A 20,706-nucleotide genomic window follows, 5' to 3' on the forward strand; every position below is an offset into this window, starting at 1 on the left:
ATTATGCGACATAACAGTTAACACTCGTTGACGATAAGATCTCTTCATCCGACCAAACGCAAAGTGAACCCGCGCGAGCTTTGCTCTTACAAAGCGCACAAGAACAGCCTTGGACTACTTTACTTCAAACACTTTTTAACGAAGCCATGTTTTTTGTATAAAGACCTCTCTCGTCTTTAGTAAAATTAATGACAACTCCACTAGTTCTTTGCGTAAAGAAATATCTTAAATGTTACTTTATTAAATACTAGCTGTTCCCATGCGACTTCATTCGCATAAAATTATGAAAACTTTACTTTATTGTTTACATGTCAAATGTCAAAATGACATGACATGACGAACCTTGACAATCTTGCTTCCTTGATGTTGGCAGCAACTTATGGTCTCTTTCCCACATTAGGCTTTTATCCAAAATAATTACCCCCTAATTTTAATGGCGTGGAAATATATAGCCTAAAGCGTGACGTAAGTGTAGGGCTTTTTATTTAAAAAATAATTATTCAAAAATATGCTGTAATTGCTGACATCTTAGGCAACAAAAAAGTGTGTGTTTACGCTTTATTATAATAGTATAGATTTATATGGTTGAAAGTTACTAATTTAATATCAACGTACATAAAAAGACACAAAACTAATTAAGCTGTTCTAACATTCTTCTTATGTCTTAGACTAGCTTTCACCCGCCTAAGTCCGCGTTGAATTAAAAAAACAAAATTAAGTAGCCTATGTGTTCTTCCAGAGTATCCTCTACATCTATACCAAATTTCATCTATCATAAATCCGTTCAGTCGTGTAAGCTACAAACTCTAACATCCATCCATCCATCTAAACTTTCGTATTTATAACAATAAAGTCAGGATTTAAATTAAAAATTGTAACTACTTAATACGGTCACCTACTCAAACACTTTAAAAGTGTTTGCATAATTTCACTAAAAAGTTAAAAATTTATGTTCCCATATAAGTTCTTAACTATATGCACGTCACTTTAAGTTTCCTTATGTTTATATTCACATGATAAATATCATAAAAACCATTACAATGTAAATCTTTTAACAAATTGTACAGATTAAAAAAGTGACCGCCAAGTTTAGCTTCCTGTGAATGATTAACATAACTAACACATACGAGACTTGCTGCTGTTTCTCATTGAATGAAATATCTACTCACCTACTTTAAGTTCTCATGTTACAAGTTACGGTTACAAAATAATAAAAATTTTATATGTATGGTGGACTAACGTTTTATTGCGAACGAAGTCGTTGGATGCGGAAGGCGGAGGATCGCAGTCTGTGGAAGGTATTGAGGATAGCCTAAGTCCAAGATGATGATGATGATGATGATGATGATGATGATGATGATGATGATGATGATGATGATGATGATGATGATGATGATGATGATGATGATGATGTATGGTTGGTACGGTAAAATAAACAGATTTCCCCTTTAATCACTTTATATCTCAACCTTAACTTTATTTTTACAAGATATAAATTTAATTTATATTTTATCTTAGTAAACTCTCCATCTTTTTCTTGTCTATTACTAGTCATTCATACGTTCAATCAAATCAATCATTCACTCTAATCATTGTTTTAAAACAACTTTCTTACATCCTCGTTCGGACATGCATTCCCACTTCCCAAATACACTACTTTTTATCCCATCAGAAAGTTGAAACCAGTCAGATAACCAAGAATTACTAATAAATTACTTTTAAAAATGTATTTTCTAATCATACATCAGCTAACATATGGTAATACAGAAAAAAAGCAATAAATATCAAAGTAAAACCCAAAAACTGATATCCAAAGTGGTGATGCCGTGAAACGTTAGTGACTACAAAAATAACTGCTCAAAGAGTGTAAAAATTTTCAACGATCCCCTATAGCGGACGCCATCTCATTTAAATTTCTACAAAACTATCAACGTCAAAGAGGGGGAATGAACTACAGACTTTAACGTACGCATTAGTAAATACGAGGGTTCTGAAATCAATGGAACGAGTTTTACGCAGTCTACATTTCATGAGTTGGAATTCCGTTTAGCCGTCGATTTCCACTGACGAAATACTCTTACAACTTCGTCTTCTTTCTCCTTCAAAAGGAGATAACAAATTTTTAACGCCAATGAAAATCGATTATCAAAGATATATTTATATAGAAAAGCTGATACAATCATGAATCGCCCTTTGTTGAGGTCATCTGCCACCATATAGTACGTCATTTTAAGGTTTCAAGTGAATAGATTTAAACAAAAGACGTGCGTAGAGTTATACACTGATCAGTATAAATAGATAGGCGATTAGTAAGATTACTGCTGCTGCTTCGTTGTAACTCCAACGCCTTTTGATGTTAATGACTTTTAAGTCTACTAGTAATAATAGTTCTAAAACTTTTTACCACCACCTAATAGATAACAAATACCCTGAGGCGGGGAACGTCATATTTCTTATAAGTATGTAAGCTAGTGTTAGTTTTAAGACACATTAAATCAGAGCGTTATCCAAAGTGTTCAATTATTTCGCTCCTTCCCGCACTCACCTCAACCCCAATTTATAACCTATCCATTAATAGAGGTCAGTGATATCACAGTTTTTTTTTAAATGTTTAATTCTCACTTGAAATATAATAGTAGGGGTCGTGAGGTAATCCACACCAGGTTAAGTAGGCTAAAACATTGCGGTTCGAGATATGAGACACTCATGGCTGTTTGCATTATGCATGAATTAGGCTGCGATTTATACGCGGTGCGACACTAGCGCCGCGGTCGGACCGCGACATTAGGGAATTAATCATGAGTCCTATGGTATTAACATAAATAACCCTCGTCATATGACTTCATGTTAACTGTTCCATTTTGAAACTTGTACTGGAATGAGAAATGGTTTTGGAGGCGTGGAGAGTGATTTACATAAAAAAGCTAACATGGAGCTACTTTGTTAAGTTTTAATGCTTTTATTTGTTTTAAAAACAAACATTTAAATCTCTTTAACTTTGGTTGTTAACGATTAAATCCTCTTTAAATCCAAACAAAACAAATGGAATCTTCCAATATCGGATGCTGGCGGTTTAAAAACGTTTTGGCAAGAATAACAAATTAATAAATGATCCGAGTTCTATCATTCCAGATAATCGACGATACAAAAACAAATTGGCAAAGGACCAGTCGATTGACGTCAAAATGGAAAACAAAATCCAAAGCTAACAAAGAAAATAAATATAAATATTTACCCGTTATTCGCATAACAATATATTATTAAGTGTCTATTAAGTGCTGAATAAGTTAACTTTATCTTCTACTAGCTATCGCCCGCGACTACGTCTGCGTGGAATTAAAAAAACAAAAGTGAGTAGCCTATATATTCTTCCAGACTATCCTCTACATCTATGCCAAATTTCAACGAAATCAGTTCAGCCGTTTAGGCTACAAACTCTAACATCCATCCATCCATCTAAACTTTCGCATTTGTAATATCAGTATGAAGTATCATTAGTATGATAATAACTAATAAGTTCTTTTAACGCTCTAAACATAAAAATACAGAACAAATTAAATTATGACTAATTTACTTAATTTTTTTTTAGATCTTAAAAACCTTTACGTCAGTCATTATATTTGCAACTACGTCCTACATCTTTAAAGAAGAAAATTGTACACACACAAACACGTTTACAAGTAAGGTAAGATGTCATTTTAATTCAATATTTAAGTTCACTAACCTCATTGGTGTTCCAGCGATGTCTTTGCGCGGCGAAGTGTTCAGCGCGCGGCAGGCTCTCCAGATTATCTGGCAGCTTGATGGGCTCGCCATCTGTACAAATAAATAACATTATACAATATTCGTATTTTATGGAATCCAAGGGAGTTTCTTGATATCTTTTTCAGCTGAACAGAGCTTTACAATACTTGTATTTTGTTAATGAAATAGCATTTTTAATTAATTTTGTATTGAGAAGGACAAGAAGAAATGACACGAACTCAATTTATTATCACAAGAATCAAAGTGTAATGTCAACAAGTCTCGTAAGAACAAAATAAAAAAAATAATCAGCTGCTTGTAACAAAACTCCTTCGTGAAAAGACAAAAGATTTAAGTATAAAAAAACAACACGTTTTGAGTCTAAAAATATGTCTCACACGTTACCCGCTAACAACGATTGGACAAAATTAGTGGGCGCTCAAGCAAAACCTTCGCCTGCGAAATTTCTTCCCTCCTGTGCCGCCAATTAAACCTTATCGTTGTGAATGTCTAAAAATCAACAAAAACAACCTTTATTCCGTAAGCAATAGAGCTTATCTAAGATTTTGGCAACGGAAGCTCAATTTCGGCACATCGTACACCGGACGGCGACGGAATTTCAACAAGTTGGACCATTGCTCCGGATTACAAAGTTAGCTTTGCGAGTTTAGTATTCTTATTGCGTAAAGAATAAGGTTCAATTTGATTGTATACAAGTGTTTTGTTAGTATTGTTACACTACGCCGTTTGCAGTGCAGACATTGTTGACGAATGTTGCCAAAACCGGGCAGTTTTCACCTCATTTCGGTCGCCTTCATTGTTTTTGCTCGAACTTACGTTTCAAAGCGTATTAGCGGAGGAAACTTGTTATCTATTTTATAAATGTTCATCATGAATTTAAAATATTCCTTATGTATCTGTAATTTTCAAAGATAACCACAACTATGTTAAAGTTAGTACTACGTATTGAAATTGATGTACAGTCCAAAATGACAATAAGAAATTATATTTAGTCATGTCACTGGTTGAAAATGTCAATTATAGTGTATGGACCTATTTTTGAAAAGTTTTATGAAAATAATATTATTTACTTAGTTACGTTTCTTTCTCAATTCCTCCTCTCTATATCGGATATATTGAACGATGGCAAATATAGAAAAATGGATTTAACGTCAGTTTGAGAGCTTTCAGCTTTTAGTCTACTAAACAACTGAACTAGGTATTTCTAGGTTTCGACTCTAAATTATATGTTTCTCTAATAGGTGATGCATTTTTTCGTGTTTTGAAATACAAAAAGACATCAGAATATCAATAGCGAAAGAAATCAAAGGTTTTATTTTGCTGATAATAGATGTCGCTACTAGTTAAAACCAGACAATTTTAGGCATGACAAAACATTTTTACTTAAGTATTCAGTAGCATTTTTATTTTAAATAATTATTTTTCGCATGTCATTCTTAGTTATTATTATCGTTTACCAGCCAGATATCAATCGTTTATCAATATGTATAGATAACATAGAATACGGAATATACGAAATAACTACTTCATTTAAATAAGATTCCATCATATCTTACTATCTTTTAATTACTATTACTAATACAAGACCGGTTGTAGCATTACCCTCTGGGAGAGACATCTACAGCGTTCTTTAACTGAAATACAAACAAGTATGAAAAAAGACGGGGCGTCCCTTTACCCCCGGCGCCCTGGGCGGTCGCTCTACTTCGCCCTAGCCTCATCAATAATGGTCTATCAACTAAAATGTATGAATATACAATAACAAACAATCGACGATACTTACATCTCATTTATACGTATAATAAAATTGGAGTGTCTGTTTGTAATATCAAAACAAAAATTCTAGATTTCGGGAATGTGAAGTATTTGCGTTGCTGATAACAAAAATCGCATTTAAATTTTTTTTGTCTGTCCGTAAGCCGCGTTTGTTCCGGGTAATCTCCGAAACGGCTGAGCCGATTTCGACCGAACTTTCACTGAAAGGTAGCTGACATAAAAGGGCTATATTATATGTTACTTTTTTATCTTAACATTGCGTGGACGAAGTCGCGGGCAACTGCTAGTCAAATAATTAATTAGATCATTTGATAATAAATGTAAATAATACGAATGAGGTTTTCTTTAAAACAGGTTTTATTTACGCACATAAAGAGTAATCTATATTAAGACTACAGTAACATTAAAGTAAATTATTAGTGATGTGCCATTTTCATCTTTAATTATATTTAGAAAAGGTTCAATTTATCTTGACAATTACCTCTTTACTGTCTTAACTGTGACATTTTTTTTTTTAAATTAAGACAAATACATTTTATTAACTACATTTTTAGCAAGGTCGTATACGATAGATATATTTCAAACTAATTAAAAAAACAATCAAATCACGATGACTTAGTAAAAAAAATCATATAATCAAGTATTTTTATCTCATTAAATAAAGACACTGGATTTATAACTACCGTTATTTCATATTATAACTAATTTTAAAATACGTCCTACTTTATACTGATAGTGTGCTTTTGAACAGTGATTTCAAATCTATTCAGTAATACCTGAAACTATTCAATACAAAGTAACAAATAAATGTTACTGCATTACATTATACTAGCTTGCGCCCGCGACTCCATTCGCGCTGAATATTAAAAAACACTCAATAACCTATGTTCTTTCAATCTATGATCTACATATGTGCTTACTTTTGTCGCGTTCCGAGTTTAGTCTACAAATTATAACAAATATCCATCCAATAATGCGTTGATTTGGACCAACGCATTATTGGTAGAAGTGTCTGTAAGTACATGTTTATAGAAAACAGTAATGTTATAGGGTCCTTGAAAATGCTATTATGAAGCATGATTTGCGATTTTCAATCATTCTAACCGCGATTATGACTAAACTATCGCACAACTGTTCAGTCTCGCTTTGATTCCAAATTTTAGTTGTGCAATAAACAGTTGAATTGGCTGCGAAACAATTGATAATCGCACAACATTTGTTCGATAGTTCTGTCCAAGGTACTCTTAGTAACATACTTATGAATATTCTAATAAGGTATTACAAGACACCCTCTTTACATCCCTTGTCTTAACATTATCTACAACAATAGGGAATACATCAATCAAATGTCTATTCAACACAACAAAAGTTTACTTGTAAGCAAACTTCGACTTTAGCTTAAAGGAATAAGGATCAGTTTTATGTTAAGATATCGATGTAAATAGACAGACCTTTTTCCAAGTAATTCAGGGATTGAAGTGCGGTGAAGTTCAGAATGACTAGGCATGTGTCGATCGTAATAAAACTCTTCAAATTATACCTTTGCATAATCTATGACAGATTATATTTTAACATTGTCAACCGCAATTAAATCAATTGTTTTTAGATATCAAACGTTTTTTTATATGTTTATCTATACTAATATAATAAAGCGTAAACACACATTTCTTTGTTGCCTAAGATCTCAGCAATAACGGCATATTTTTGAATAATTATTTTTTTTAATAAAAGCCCTACACTTACGTCACGCTTTAGGCTATATATTTTCACGCCGTTAAACTTAGGGGTAAATATTTTGGATAAAAACCCTAATGTGGGAAAGAGACCATAAGTTGTTGCCAACATCAAGGAAGCAAGGTTGCCATGCTCTGTCATCATGCAATGGATAACTTGACAAATGTGAACAATAAAATATATTTTTTTTATAATTTCATGCGGATGAAGCCGCATGGGTACAGCTAGTCAGAACTAAAGATGTGTTAATTAAATTAGTATAACATTTGCCCTAATACAAAGTTCTCTTAAATCCAACACTATAAATAATAATGCGGTGGCAACACCGAAAAAAATAAGTAATTGTTTTCTAATAATTACTTTATAATAATGTCTCACTAAAGTTTAAACCATTTATTTCGTATAGCATCTGAAAGCAGGTTAAAAAGGTTCCCCTTCAGAGAAAAAAGATCGCTCGAAATTGGTTAACTCAATTGTTAGCAATAAGATTACACTAAGCCGTCGGCTACATCGATGCCAAAAAGTTGGAAAAGTTAGGCTCGGCACGGACTCACGTGGTATACGGAATTCCTAACGGAACAAATTGCTTTTCGAATAGAAATGTTACAACCTAGTCATGATCGCCTGGTACCTAAAAAAATATATTCAAAAGAAAATAAAACAAAACGAAGTAAATTCAATTTCACACTTTTAACATAGGATAACATTTTAAAATTACTATCTTTTGCCCACGACTCCTTTGCGTGAAATTAAAAAAAAACAAAAGCATATGTTTTTTCAGACTTCGCTCTACGTCTAAGACAAAGTTCTGTTCCATCCTTGAAGCTACAAACTCTAACAATCATCCATCCATTCGTCTAAACTTTCGCATTTATAATATTAGTGAGAAATTAAGATTATTTGAATAAAAACTTATCATTTCAAATGAGTGTCCAGTGTAACTAATATTCAGAACTCATAGCTTAAAATGCAGTTTAAAAGTGGTAGTGCCCGCTTTAACATCTTAGCACGAATGGGCCGGCACGCCCGGTGTAATACCACGACCACACAGAAGACAGGCGTGAAATGGAAGCAATTCCGTGTTTCGTCTGATGAGTGTGGTGCCGGAGGCCTAATTTAAGTCCCTTTCTCTTTACCGCCCTTTTCTTATAAGAAGAGGATGGGAAGGGAAAGTGGATTTCACGGAGGAGGAGATACATAGGAAGGGGAAATATCCTCTTTATGTGCATCTCCTCCTCTGTCGGATAAGGGTCGGTAACGCATTTGCAATTGCGGATGTCTATGGGCAGCGGTTGCTTCGCCATTTTGGCGGATTCAGGCCGCCTGCTCGTTTGCCACCTTTTGTTATAAAAAAAAATGCAATAAAAATGCATGCAGTGATCTCGATTAGGTCACTCGATGAGCTATCAAGTATTAGCGTATTACCGTGGAATTTACTTCAGAAACCTAAATATATACACTTCTCACAATACCGGTGTTACTGACTTAAAAGTGACGTAAGTGTAAACAAAGAACCAACTAGATCTGAAATACCAAAAATATCCTAGCTGTAAAATAGAACATTCTAGATATATTTCAAATGAAACCTCACTTCTTTTCTCTTATTAAAATTTTGTTTTTAAATCTTAATAGGACTCTTCTTTGCCAATTATTAATCAAAATGCGTACCGAAGAAAAGAAAACAACATATATTTTCTATATTATTGTATTATTAAAATCATTTATTTTAAATGCGTATACAGAAATTATATTGGAAGCATATTATTCTTATATAGCAACATCGGAATATCAAGCGGCCATTGACATTGGAATCGATATTGACGATTGTTTCTAGGAAATTCGCTTATCGATGTATCGAGTACAAATAATCGATTTGAAATAGCCCATTCGATGTAAACTTACGAAAGTGCATTTACATTTGTAAAATGCAATTTCTGGTTTAATTTATTTGATTTCATTATATTACGTTAATTGACTCTAACGTCTTTTTTACTAATTGGTATAAAAAAAAGCATTTTGTCATTACTGTTATTTTAAGTAAGCGGACTGACGTTTAACAATTATCGGTTCAAATAGTTTTTTTATTAATAAAAATATTCACAATTTGTTCTACTTTTTTACAGTAAAAATTAAATCCTGCTCCATATATATAATCTTACATACAAAGTTTCAATCGATACAAAAAGTATATAAATAAAACAACCCAAATTGTACACGTCACAAATCAAATTCTCTACATAATAATTATCACAAATTTATTTCTTCTTCTTCTTTTCGACCTTGACAGGCGTTGGGAGGAATAGGCCTACGCACTTCTGTAATATCTCCGTAAATATTAGGGTTCCTATAAATACTAACAACGTACCAATCCAGTGTCCCAAAGTGAAGGGATTCCTAAAGTACATTATAGAGAACAAAAGTGACACAAACTTTCTCAAAGTAACTGTCAAAGTGACAGTTAGGGACGCGCACTCGGTTGTCAAAACGTAGACAGCGCTAATACAAAGCCCTTGTGTGACCACGTATAGTATCAACCACAGGACTTGTCGAGAAAGTGTCACTCCCAATACTTCGACCATAGGTGTCTCAGTAGCAATCTTCACATGTCCGACTAAATTCTGAGCTGTCGGTAACCAGAAAACTAAAGGCATTAAGTGAGTATAATATAACGCCTCCCAAGGATGTTTCCCATACTTCGCATATAAAGATTCCTGGAATATTCCCATTCGTGCTGATACGAACAATGCGAAGGTAAGTATGGCAATACCGAGACACCACCATAACCAATCTATAAACTGTAGCCTTTCTTCCTCAGCCGCGTCTTTATGTGTTTCTCTTGGTGCTTTAACGTCGCCACTTGATTGGATAGTACAAATAGCTATTCCAGCTGATATCATAAATACTGCTAAATATTTTAATGGTGGATATCTCTTCTTCAAAATCCATACACCCATAGCCATGTTCGCCATTAAAGATCCCGCTCGGAATATCATATGAAGGGGCATAGATATATTGAAGTCGAATGCATAATTGTTAGCGACGCTACTAGTCCAGAAAAAGCCAACCAACATTAAGTATTGTTTGAATGGTATGTTTCTCTTTGCTGTACCAAATTTTCCCACCGTAACAAATCCCATAACGGCTATGAAAACAAATTGCAGGAACGTGGCTAAGTTACCCGCACCCGGATCTTCTTTCACCACCAATTCCAAAAAAACAACGTTGGAACAACATCCCACGAAGACCATGCAAATGGCCAATGCCGCTATGACGTTCATTTTGAATCTGAAAAAAATAAAAATAAATTGTAAAAAAGATTTCCGATACCGGGAATCGAACCCGAGCCTCCTGGGTGAGAGCCAGGTATCCTAGCCACTAGACCATATCGGATAGTTACATGTGAAACAAAATAAACTTTCAGTTACTTGTACCTATGTCATTTTTATTTGAATCTCATAAGATATTTAAAATCGATAATATACCAAGAAACGTAACAAGATAACAAGACACCATCATTCGAACAAAGTAGAAAGGTTATTATACTTATACGACAAAAAGAAGCAAGAGATTAAAGTATACATTTACACGGAACCATAATGAAGATAAAAATTTACTTACCTTTAACACAATTAAGTATATTAGACCAAAAACACTGAAATTACAGCTTATTACACATTATGACAAGCGGCACACGTTTGACAACGACGGTAGCCGACGCATGTGTGGGTAATATTGCGATGACAGAAATTATCTTCGTTGTTGTGACCGTGGCCTCAAACTAAAGTACGCATGCGCGGGCCGAGCTCCCACGATAAAACAGTCCTTCGTATTGTTACACATTTGCTACCAACAGATGGCACTGTTTTACATTTGAAAAAAGTCAGACGAGTTATATTTGTTTACAAATGCATTTTATGAAACTAGAATACAAAGACTGTTCTTTTTATATTTTTAATATAAATAAAGGTGTACCTGTGAAAAAATAACACTTGTTTAAATTACATTTTGTTGGTTAAAAATATAAATATTTTATGAAATGACTAGTCAGTGTTGCCACTATAGAAAATATTTACCGTATTAAAAGAAACAGAAAAAGACGAAACAATTTTTGATAAAAAATGTAAATAAAAAAATCGCACCAAAGTTAATTAGAAGAGAATAAATTAGTAGATAAATTGTTAACCTCAAATAATACAATTTGTGCTAGCATTTAATTGGTAAGAGGTAAATTTATCGTCGGATAGGGTTGATATCTGATGGCAAGCCACGCCGGACAGCCGATACCGGACGATTTATTGCGGTCTCACATTATTATCATAACAATAACTTTGAATCCGGGCTTTTCGTAAATGGAGCAACCCTATTCTACTAAGATTTAGAACACACTAGTAAACTGGGATATTTATTTATTACAATTTTTATACCTTTTAATTTAAACAAAATAATACTAGTTTTTAAAACATATTATATAGTAGAACTAATTTAGTTTTCACTTAACTAATTTATGATATACTAGCTATTGACTGCGACTTCGTCAGCGTGAAATTAAAAAAAAACAAAAGAGTAGCTTATGTGTTCTTCCCGGTTATCCTCTACGTCTATGCCCAATTTCATCGAGATTCGTTAAGATGTTCACGCTACAAACTCTAACAAACATCTATCAATCTAAACATTCACATTTAAAATATTAGTAAGAATTTTTGGATTGTCCACGAATCTAACATATCACTATAATTTCTCATAGCTAACATAACTTATTAAAAACATCTGGAATGGAATGTGTAATCTATAGATTCAAAACCGAACAATCCTCTCACTGAACCATAGACTTTTTTTTTTATTAACGCCATAAACATTAAAGCAATGCTATTCCTGAAAGCAGTGCCAAAAAATATATACCTATTTGTAGAGAGCAACAAAGTTGGACGTACGCCGAACACATATAAATGCATGCCCCGATTGTTAAATTATTTAAAAAATATTTATTACAACAACTTGTACATTCTTTAACAAAAAAAATACGTATTTACAACTGTTGTTAGATTGCCAAATAGAAAAATACAAGAATATTAATGAAAAAAATGCTTTCTTTAAGAATTATCAGGACACGGGATTGACCCACATTTTACAGATTAGAAATTTGAACAGAAGATATGTAGAGCGTAATTGACACTACTATAATATATTAAAACTAGCTTTTGCCCGAGACTCCATCTGCGTGGATTTAAAAAAAAAACAAAAGTGAGTAGCCTATGTGTTCTTCCAAAATATTATCTACGTCTGTACCAAATTTAATCAAATTGTGTTCAGTTAAGCTACAAACTCTAACAAATATCCATCCATCCATCTAAACTTTCGCGTTTAGTATGACAGTGTGTTTTATATTGAAATATTAGCAATAAGAACCAACAAGTTCTTAACTTAAGTTGACTATAAAATAAGATACTAAAAAGCGTATTATTTAGTAAATAGAGAAGGTAATTTCAAACGATAATAACCCTATATTATTAAGGGAACTAGTGTAGGCTGTACACTATAAAACTAACAAATAGTTCAATAAAAACGGACAACCTCGGATCCCGGAGATATAACCGTAAATGGGGAACCACCGTTAAGTTATGTTTACTCTTTAAATATGTTACTTGTATTCCAAAAACGATTTCCATTTTCATGACCCAAAAGCCAACCTAATGTAATCTTTTATATTTCTCCCTTATGGTTATTACACAGAAAACGAATTTCTATTATTTTACTTGAAACTACAGTTGTAGTAAATAAACAAACTACAATTTCGTATTACCTTTATAAATATTGTCCTTTGTAAATATAATTGTTGTATTTTAGGTATTGATTTTCGCCATTTTGGCGCTGTTAGTTGCGGTGAAGTTTTCGAACTAATAATAATGATAGAATGTTGTGTATGTAATTTATGTATTCCCGTCGCATCAGTTAAATGGTTTATATCATTAGCAATAAACCATTGCGTTATGCGACTCTTATATGTTTTCCAAGTCTGTTCACAATGGTTAAAACAAGACAAAACCCCGAACTGTCCAACAGACATTTTGAAAACAAACAAAAAAAACTTTTCACAACGCGGGTACTTCGATTTCTCGTCGCCAGTGATGGATATGTGGATGAGTAATTAAAACAGCGCTTGCTTGGTGCAGACTGGTTTATTCACGTCACATAGACGCAGTCGTCGGGCGCAGCCGACCGTTCCTTTTTACGCAAGGTACACACGCATACATAACAGTTATTAAGATCAAAAGACGCGTTTATTTCGGAACGAAACAAACGCTGTCATATCCAAACATTTGCCTATCTATTCTGAATCTACCAAAGGTATTTGAAAAATAATGTCTAATTAAATAAGTATAACAAGGGCGTCGCCAGAAAGGGTAGAATTGTAGCTTCCCCTCTTCCCTATACACCAAAAATCTAAAATAGGTAAAATATGAGTAAGATCATATTATCTAGTAGCTGCTTTAAACCTAAGTCATCGGCTAACAACGCTTGGACAGTATGTCTTAATCTATACTACCATTATAAAGAGGAATTTGTATTTTTGTGTTTGCAATAACTCAAAAACCTTTTTACTGTTAGAAAGGGAATTTATCTATCAGTAACGTAGGCGTGTTTTTTTATTATTATTTTAATTTCATGTGAACGAAGTTGCGAGCAACTGCTAGTAGGATAGTAAGATAATACCCAAATCTCCCTAAAAATCGATCCTTATTAAAAAAGTTCAAGTCACTATGGTTACGAGTTATTGACCCCGGCTCTGCGAGGTTTGTTTAAGAGGGCATTGAACTTTTATCTCTATAGTAACATCAGATTAGGAATAATATTAGAGGAAAATATATCTCTTTGAACTTTTACTGACTGAGATTAACAATTAACAATGTCTGAATAATGTTAGACTAGCTGCTATTAGAAACTTCGCCCGCGTTTAATCTATACTTCTATACTATTATAATAAAGCGTAAACACACATTTCTTTGTTGCCTAAGATGTCAGCAATTACACCATATTTTTGAATAATTCTTTTTTTGATAAAAAGCCCTACACTTGCGTCACGTTTTAGGCTATATATTTCCTCCGTATTAAACTTAGGGGGTAAATATTTTGGATAAAAACCTTAATGTGGGAAAGAGACCATAAGTTGCTGCCAACATCAAGAAAGCAAGATTGCTAAGGTTTGTCATGTCATGTCATTTTGACATTTGTAATTGATAATTTGACACATGTGAACAATAAAAAAAAATTCATAATTTCATGCGGATGAAGTCGCACGCGAACAGCTAGTTGAATAATAATAGAAAACGTAGCCTTTGTTACTCATTGATAACGTAGCTTTTTAATAGTGAGGAGTGCGATGGCCGGTGACCTCCTCGTGGTGCACCCTGGAAACTCCCGAACGACTTTAGGGAGGCTAACAACTGGCTAGGGGGTGGGACGGTGTCCGCGGGGCTATACCGGGTAGGGCTACCCATGCCGGGAAGGCCCGTGGACACTAAGGGGCCTCTCCGAGTGCTACGATTAGCGTAGCTACTCTGGATGGGGCTCAAGCACGCCCACTGGGCGGTGCTGGGCGTGACGTGCACTGAGGTGTCGTCATGTTTGGTGGGGGGTGTTTCTGCGGGGCTATGCCGGATAGGGTTTCCCATACCGGACAGGCCCGTGGAAGACACTAGTGGACCTGAGGGTCGTGGGATGGCGGGCCTCAAGGCCCGCGGCGCGGCAGGACCGGTCAACTCGGCCATCCTGTCGGGCAAAGGTCGAGGGCGTGAGGCAACACGTTAAAAGGCAGTGGACTTCGGTCGGTGTATGGCGGCCTGATGGCTCGCGCGTCAATGCTAGGGGACCTCACCCTGTATTGAAAAGGCGGTTTCCGGTGTCCGACAACACTGGACAAGTATGACATGGCAAGCTTAAAGAGTAATTTACCCCAGGAGGGTACCCCTAGCTCGTCTAGTGGAGAATCCCTCCCAGAGGTCATTCTGACCTCTGGCCGGCCTTCGTATTCTGGGGGGGCCAAAGAATGCTGTGGATACTCGACGACCCTGGCAAGAAATACGGATACTGTTGCATGCGATTTGGAGAAGACGATGGGGAGTGGACTGGAGGTCCAAAGAGGAGAAGGAGTGGCATCCATGGACCTGGACACGGAGCTGATGCTGAGTGAGGAGTCGGCGTCAGCCTCGATGTCCGAAGGAAGTCGGAGGGGTAGCCCCATAATAGTAAGGAAGAGGAGAGGACGACCACCCACCTCTCGCACTTACGCAGGTTTGGCGAAGGCCAAGCACCTGCTTGTTGAGGATAAGCAGCGAGAGGAGGATGAAAGACGGGCGGAGGCAGAAGTCGTTGCTGCCTCTATCGCGGCAAGAGCTAGAGCCCGAGCCCAAAGGTTGTCGGATATGGTGTCGGAGGAGGAGCCTGAGGAGTTCCAGGCGGCAGGCTCCCTGAGTAAAATTATAGAGGAAAATGTGGAAGTAATTAGGAAAGTGGCTTCCACCTCTAAAAACCTTAAGGGAGGTTACATACGAGCCCTAAAGGACGCCGCCGAGGGCATAATTAAAACAACGAAAGCCCTGAAAGGCAGGTGCACATCGGAGGAGACCAAAGGTCTGCAGGCGGCTAATGCCCGACTGCAAGCGGAGGTAGAGCAGCTGCGCAAGGAGGTTGCGGAAATGAGGCAGTGCCTCCAAGCGCCGAACGCGAGACCAGAGCCACCGAGGACCGATAATGAAGACCTCGTGCGCACCATTCTGTGCCAGGTGGGCACAATGGTGAACGCGAGGTTCGAGGCGTTGGAGGATCGTCTCCTCCCCGAAAGGCGCATTCGTCCCCCGCTTGCGGCGGACAGCAGGCCCGAGTCTGTGGGCCAACGCGGATCGGCAGCCCCAAGGCTGGCGAAGAGTGGGCAGGCCTCGGGCCTAGTCTCGGGCCAAGCCTCGGGCCAAGTCTCGGGCAAAGCCTCGAGCAAAGCCTCGGGCAAAGCCCCAGGGAGAGCCCCTACGAAACCCTCCAAGGGAAAGACGGCGGAGCCCCAGGTGCAGCCCCAGCCAGTGACGGCGGCAGAGCCTGCAGCCCAGCAGCAGAATACCACAGAATTGCCCTGGAGCACTGTGGTTAAAAAAGGGTTGAAGAAGAAAAGGAAGAACCGACCGCGGGTGTTCACGAACTCGGAACAAAGAAGAGTGCCCAGGGCGCCAGTAGTGGCCGCGCCGAAATCTGCTGCGGTAGTGGTCACACTCTCGCCGGAGGCCATTGCAAAAGGCCTCACATATGACGCTGTCATCGCGGAGGCCAAAGCAAAAATTAAATTGCAGGATGTGGGGATCACAACCGGAGTGCGTTTCCGGGTGTGTGCCACTGGAGCGAGGCGATTTGAAGTCATCGGAACGGACAATGGCCCACAAGCCGACGCTCTGGCGGAGAAGATGACTCAAATCTTCAGTCCTGACCTGGTTCGCATCACGAGGCCGATCAAGACTACCGAGGTAAAGATCTCTGGCCTTGATGATTCGACGACCGTCGAAGAGGTGCTGGCAGCGGTTGCCGAAGCGGGCGGCTGCCCTACAGACACCCTCAAATGCAGCGGAGTCGTACGGGACCGCTTTGGAGTGGGACACGCCTGGGTGCATTGCTCAGTTTCGACGGCGAAACGGGTTGCAGAGGCAGGTCGGCTGACAATGTCGTGGGTGTCGGCCAATGTCAAATTGTTAGTTCCCCGACCACTGCGCTGCTATCGATGCCTGCAGAAGGGGCACGTCAGGGCGCAGTGCAACTCTGAGGTTGACCGAAGCATGCTCTGCTTCCGTTGTGGTGTCGAGGGACACAAGTTTAAGGAATGCTCGGCCAAGCCACACTGCGTCATATGTGCTGCGGCCAAGAAATCGGCGGACCATCAACTGGGTGGTAAGGGCTGTTCCGCACCAGCCCCGAAGATCACCAGAGGAACGCACGCCCCACAGTCACGACCAGCACCGCAGGTGACAGTGGAGGTTGCCATGGAGACCGAAGAGATTGGCAGTAGAGATGGCGGTCCAGGTTCTGCAGGCCAATCTTAATCACTGCGCACGGGCTCAGGACCTGCTCGTTCAGAGCATGGCTGAGTGGTCGACGCAGTTAGCCGTGGTGTCTGAACCCTATTTCATTCCCAATAGAGACGACTGGGTGGGGGATGAGGAGGAAGTCGTGGCGCTCATTGTGCCCCGGTCCACGAGATCCCTGTCGCTTGATGGGGTTCGAAAGGGCCGGGGTTACGTGGGGGCCACTGTAGGAGGAACTGTGGTCGTTGGCGTGTACTGCGCCCCCAGTAAAAGTCTCGCGGAATTCGAGAACCTGCTGGACCAGGTTGGAGTACTCTTACGCAGAGATAGCCCCCGTTCCGTGCTGGTAATGGGGGACTTCAATGCTAAGAGCTCTGCCTGGGGTGGCGCATCCACGAATCCCCGGGGTGCAGTACTGGAGGAGTGGGCCCTGACCATGGGGCTGTGCCTCTTGAACCAGGGTTCGACACCCACATGCGTCCGGCCGCAGGGCAGCTCCATAGTGGATATTTCGTTCGCCTGCCCTGCAACTGCGAGACGGGTGCGCGGTTGGGAGGTGGTGGAAGGTGTGGAGACACTATCCGACCACCGCTACATCCGTTTTGCGATCTTGGAGAGTCCTACGGTTCCAGCACACCAGGGGCCGGAGTCGCTTCGCCAGGACACTCCTCGCTGGGTGGCGAAGCGCCTAAAAAAGGAGATACTGGTGGAGGCCGCATTGGTGGAAACCTGGCTGCCTGCGGATAGAGATCCCGATGTAGACGCAAGGGCTGATGCGTTGTGTGCGTCGATGACCCGCGTTTGCGATGCATCGATGCCGCGGCAAGGTCCCCTACCGAAGAAGAGGCAAGTGTACTGGTGGTCTGCGGAGATAGCAGCATTACGCACAGCGTGCGTTGCTGCCAGACGCCAGTACCAACGTCAACGCCGAAGAAGACGAAGGGATGGAACCGTCGAAGCCAGCCTGCTCAGCGTCTACAAAGCCGCGAGACACGAGCTCAGCCGAGCCATACGTGCAGCAAAAGATAGGGCCCACGAAGAGATGGTGGAGTCTCTAAACCGAGATCCTTGGGGCCGCCCCTACCTGATGGTGAGAGGGAAACTCCGTGCACAGGCGCTACCGCTGACGCAGAGTCTGCCGCCCCAACTAGTGCAGGATGTGGTGTCCTCTCTCTTTCCCCAAAAAGAGACACACCTACCGCCGTACAGGATTCCGGATAGGATGGAAAATCCTGGAAATGGCGTGGAAATACCACCAGTCTCCCCTGGCGAGTTTGGGGCGGCAATCGAACGGCTTCGCGCCAAAAGGACGGCTCCGGGGCCAGATGGCATACCGGGACGTGCTTGGGCTGTGGCTGCGGATGTGTTCGAGGAGAGGGTAATCCAGCTGCTGAGCGACTGCCTCGCACAGGGAAGATTCCCAAAGCGCTGGAAGAAGGGCTCCTTGGTACTAATCAAGAAGGAGGGTAGACCAGCCGACTCCCCTGCTGCGTACCGACCCATAACTTTGTTGGACGACGTGGCGAAGGTGTTTGAGCGGATTATCGCCAACCGCCTCGGCAACCACATGAGGTTAGTCGGTCCGGACTTGGACAGTAGACAGTTCGGATTTAGACCGGGCAGGTCCACCGTCCATGCAATCATGAGGGTAAAGAGGATAGCGGAAGAGGCAGTTGCCCAGGGCGAGGTTGTTCTTGCGGTGTCCCTGGACATCGCAAACGCGTTTAACACCTTGCCCTGGAGTTGCATCACAGAGGCCCTCCGCTATCATCGAGTGCCGGGATATCTGATTCGCATTGTGACTGACTACCTGTCCGGTAGATCGGTCACCTTCCGAAGCCGGGATGGGTGGTGTCGGCACGAGATCACCTGCGGGGTTCCGCAGGGCTCAGTCCTTGGTCCCCTCCTTTGGAGCGTGGGATACGACTGGGTCCTGCGGGGCTCTCTCATTCGAGGGGTCGATGTAACTTGTTACGCGGACGATACCTTGGTCACGGCGAGAGGACCCACCCACCGCGAGTGTGCGATCGCCTGCACAGCTGGAGTTGCCCAAGTAGTGGGTAGAATACGGGCCCTGGGCCTGGAGGTGGCCCTCCAGAAGTCTGAGGCCTTGTTTTTCCACGGCCCTAGGAGGAGGCCTCCTCCAGGTTCGCGGATAACAGTCGGTGGAGTTGCGATTGAGGTGGCGCCATGTATGAAATACTTGGGCCTCATGCTGGACGGTCGGTGGACCTTTGAGGGCCACTTCCGACAGCTGGGGCCCAAGCTGATGCGCACGGCTGCTGCTCTTGGCAGACTACTGCCGAACGTTGGCGGCCCGAAGGCGGCGTGTCGGCGCTTGTTCATGGGCGTCGTCAAGTCGATGGCGCTTTACGGCGCACCAGTGTGGAGCGGCGCCCTGAATAGGCGAACGGTCGACGTTCTCCATCGCCCGCAGAGAACAATGGCGATCAGGGTCATTAGGGGATACCGCACCATTTCTTATGAGGCGGCATGCACCCTGGCTGGTTCTCTGCCGTGGGTGTTGGAGGCTGAGGTGCTGGCAGCAGTTCACGAGTGGCGCGAGCGGAGACTGCTGATAGATGGATCGCCGCCTCCAAGGGCGGAAATAGAGGCTCATCGTGCCGAAAGACGGGACGCGGCAGTGGCCAGATGGCAACGCTGTCTTCGCGAGCCGAGGGCTGGTGCTAGGGCAGTCGGGGCGATCTGTCCAGTGCTGGTGGCATGGATGGAGAGGGAGCACGGGGCGGTAACCTACCGTCTTGCGCAGGTGCTATCGGGGCATGGTTGCTTCGGCAGTTATCTGCGCAAGATCGGGAGGGAGCCGTCCGCGCAGTGCCACCACTGCGACGATTGCCCCGAGGACACTGCCCAGCACACGCTGGCGGAGTGCCCGGCGTGGGCCGTACAAAGGCGAGACCTTGTGGCTGTAGTGGGCGGCGATCTGTCCTTACCGGCCTTGGTCAGCAAGATGACGGAGTCGGACGCGGCATGGAGGGCTGTCCAGTCATTTTCGGAGGATGTCCTCAGGACAAAAGAAGAGGCGGAAAGGTTAAGGGAGGCGACAAGCCGAGACCCCAACCGCAGCCGCCGCAGAGGGGGTAGGAGAAGGGCGTTCGGCCGGTCACTACCACCCTGACCGTACTCGAGTGGCGAACTAAGGGGAAGCTCGCCACTCCGATTGAGTAGCTGAGGGCGCGTGGTTCTCCGCGCAAGAGTGGTCAAAACAACGGAGGAGGCGTAACAGCCAGTCACCACCGGGGAGTGTGAAGAATACTTTCAGTGTGCCCACACCCCGGTGCCCGGTGAAAAGATGGAGACAGTGGGGTTTTAGTTGGTATGCTCCCGCTTATCGGGAGTGAGTCCAACATAA

General features: G+C 41.0%; 3 protein-coding genes and 1 non-coding gene across 4 annotated transcripts in view; 1 reads left to right on the forward strand and 3 right to left on the reverse strand.

The window, feature by feature from the left end:
- Positions 1–20,706, reverse strand: part of LOC106107652 (calmodulin-binding transcription activator 2) — a 118,806-nt gene that overhangs the window by 90,632 nt on the left and 7,468 nt on the right. Inside the window, exon 2 of the mRNA XM_013288606.1 lies at positions 3,725–3,816. The gene's annotated coding sequence lies outside the window, so the exon portion shown is untranslated. The remainder of the gene's footprint in view (positions 1–3,724; positions 3,817–20,706) is intronic.
- LOC106107653 (UDP-xylose and UDP-N-acetylglucosamine transporter) lies at positions 8,973–11,019 on the reverse strand. The gene is made up of 2 exons (XM_013288607.1): positions 10,894–11,019; positions 8,973–10,560 (listed from the first exon to the last, which is right to left on the reverse strand). Exon 2 carries the CDS (start codon positions 10,551–10,553, stop codon positions 9,531–9,533), a length of 1,023 nt encoding a protein of 340 aa, XP_013144061.1. The 5' UTR covers positions 10,554–10,560; positions 10,894–11,019; the 3' UTR covers positions 8,973–9,530.
- Positions 10,594–10,665, reverse strand: Trnae-cuc. Its single transcript has one exon. It is a non-coding gene; the product is annotated as a tRNA-Glu (tRNA).
- On the forward strand, positions 14,836–17,317 carry LOC106107516. Its single transcript, XM_013288392.1, has 3 exons — positions 14,836–15,069; positions 15,231–17,160; positions 17,205–17,317. The coding sequence occupies exons 1-3, from the start codon at positions 14,836–14,838 to the stop codon at positions 17,315–17,317; spliced, it is 2,277 nt and encodes a 758-aa protein (XP_013143846.1).

Source organism: Papilio polytes, unplaced genomic scaffold (assembly GCF_000836215.1).
Source record: "Papilio polytes unplaced genomic scaffold, Ppol_1.0 DF821956.1, whole genome shotgun sequence".
Taxonomy (NCBI): Eukaryota; Metazoa; Arthropoda; class Insecta; order Lepidoptera; family Papilionidae; genus Papilio; species Papilio polytes.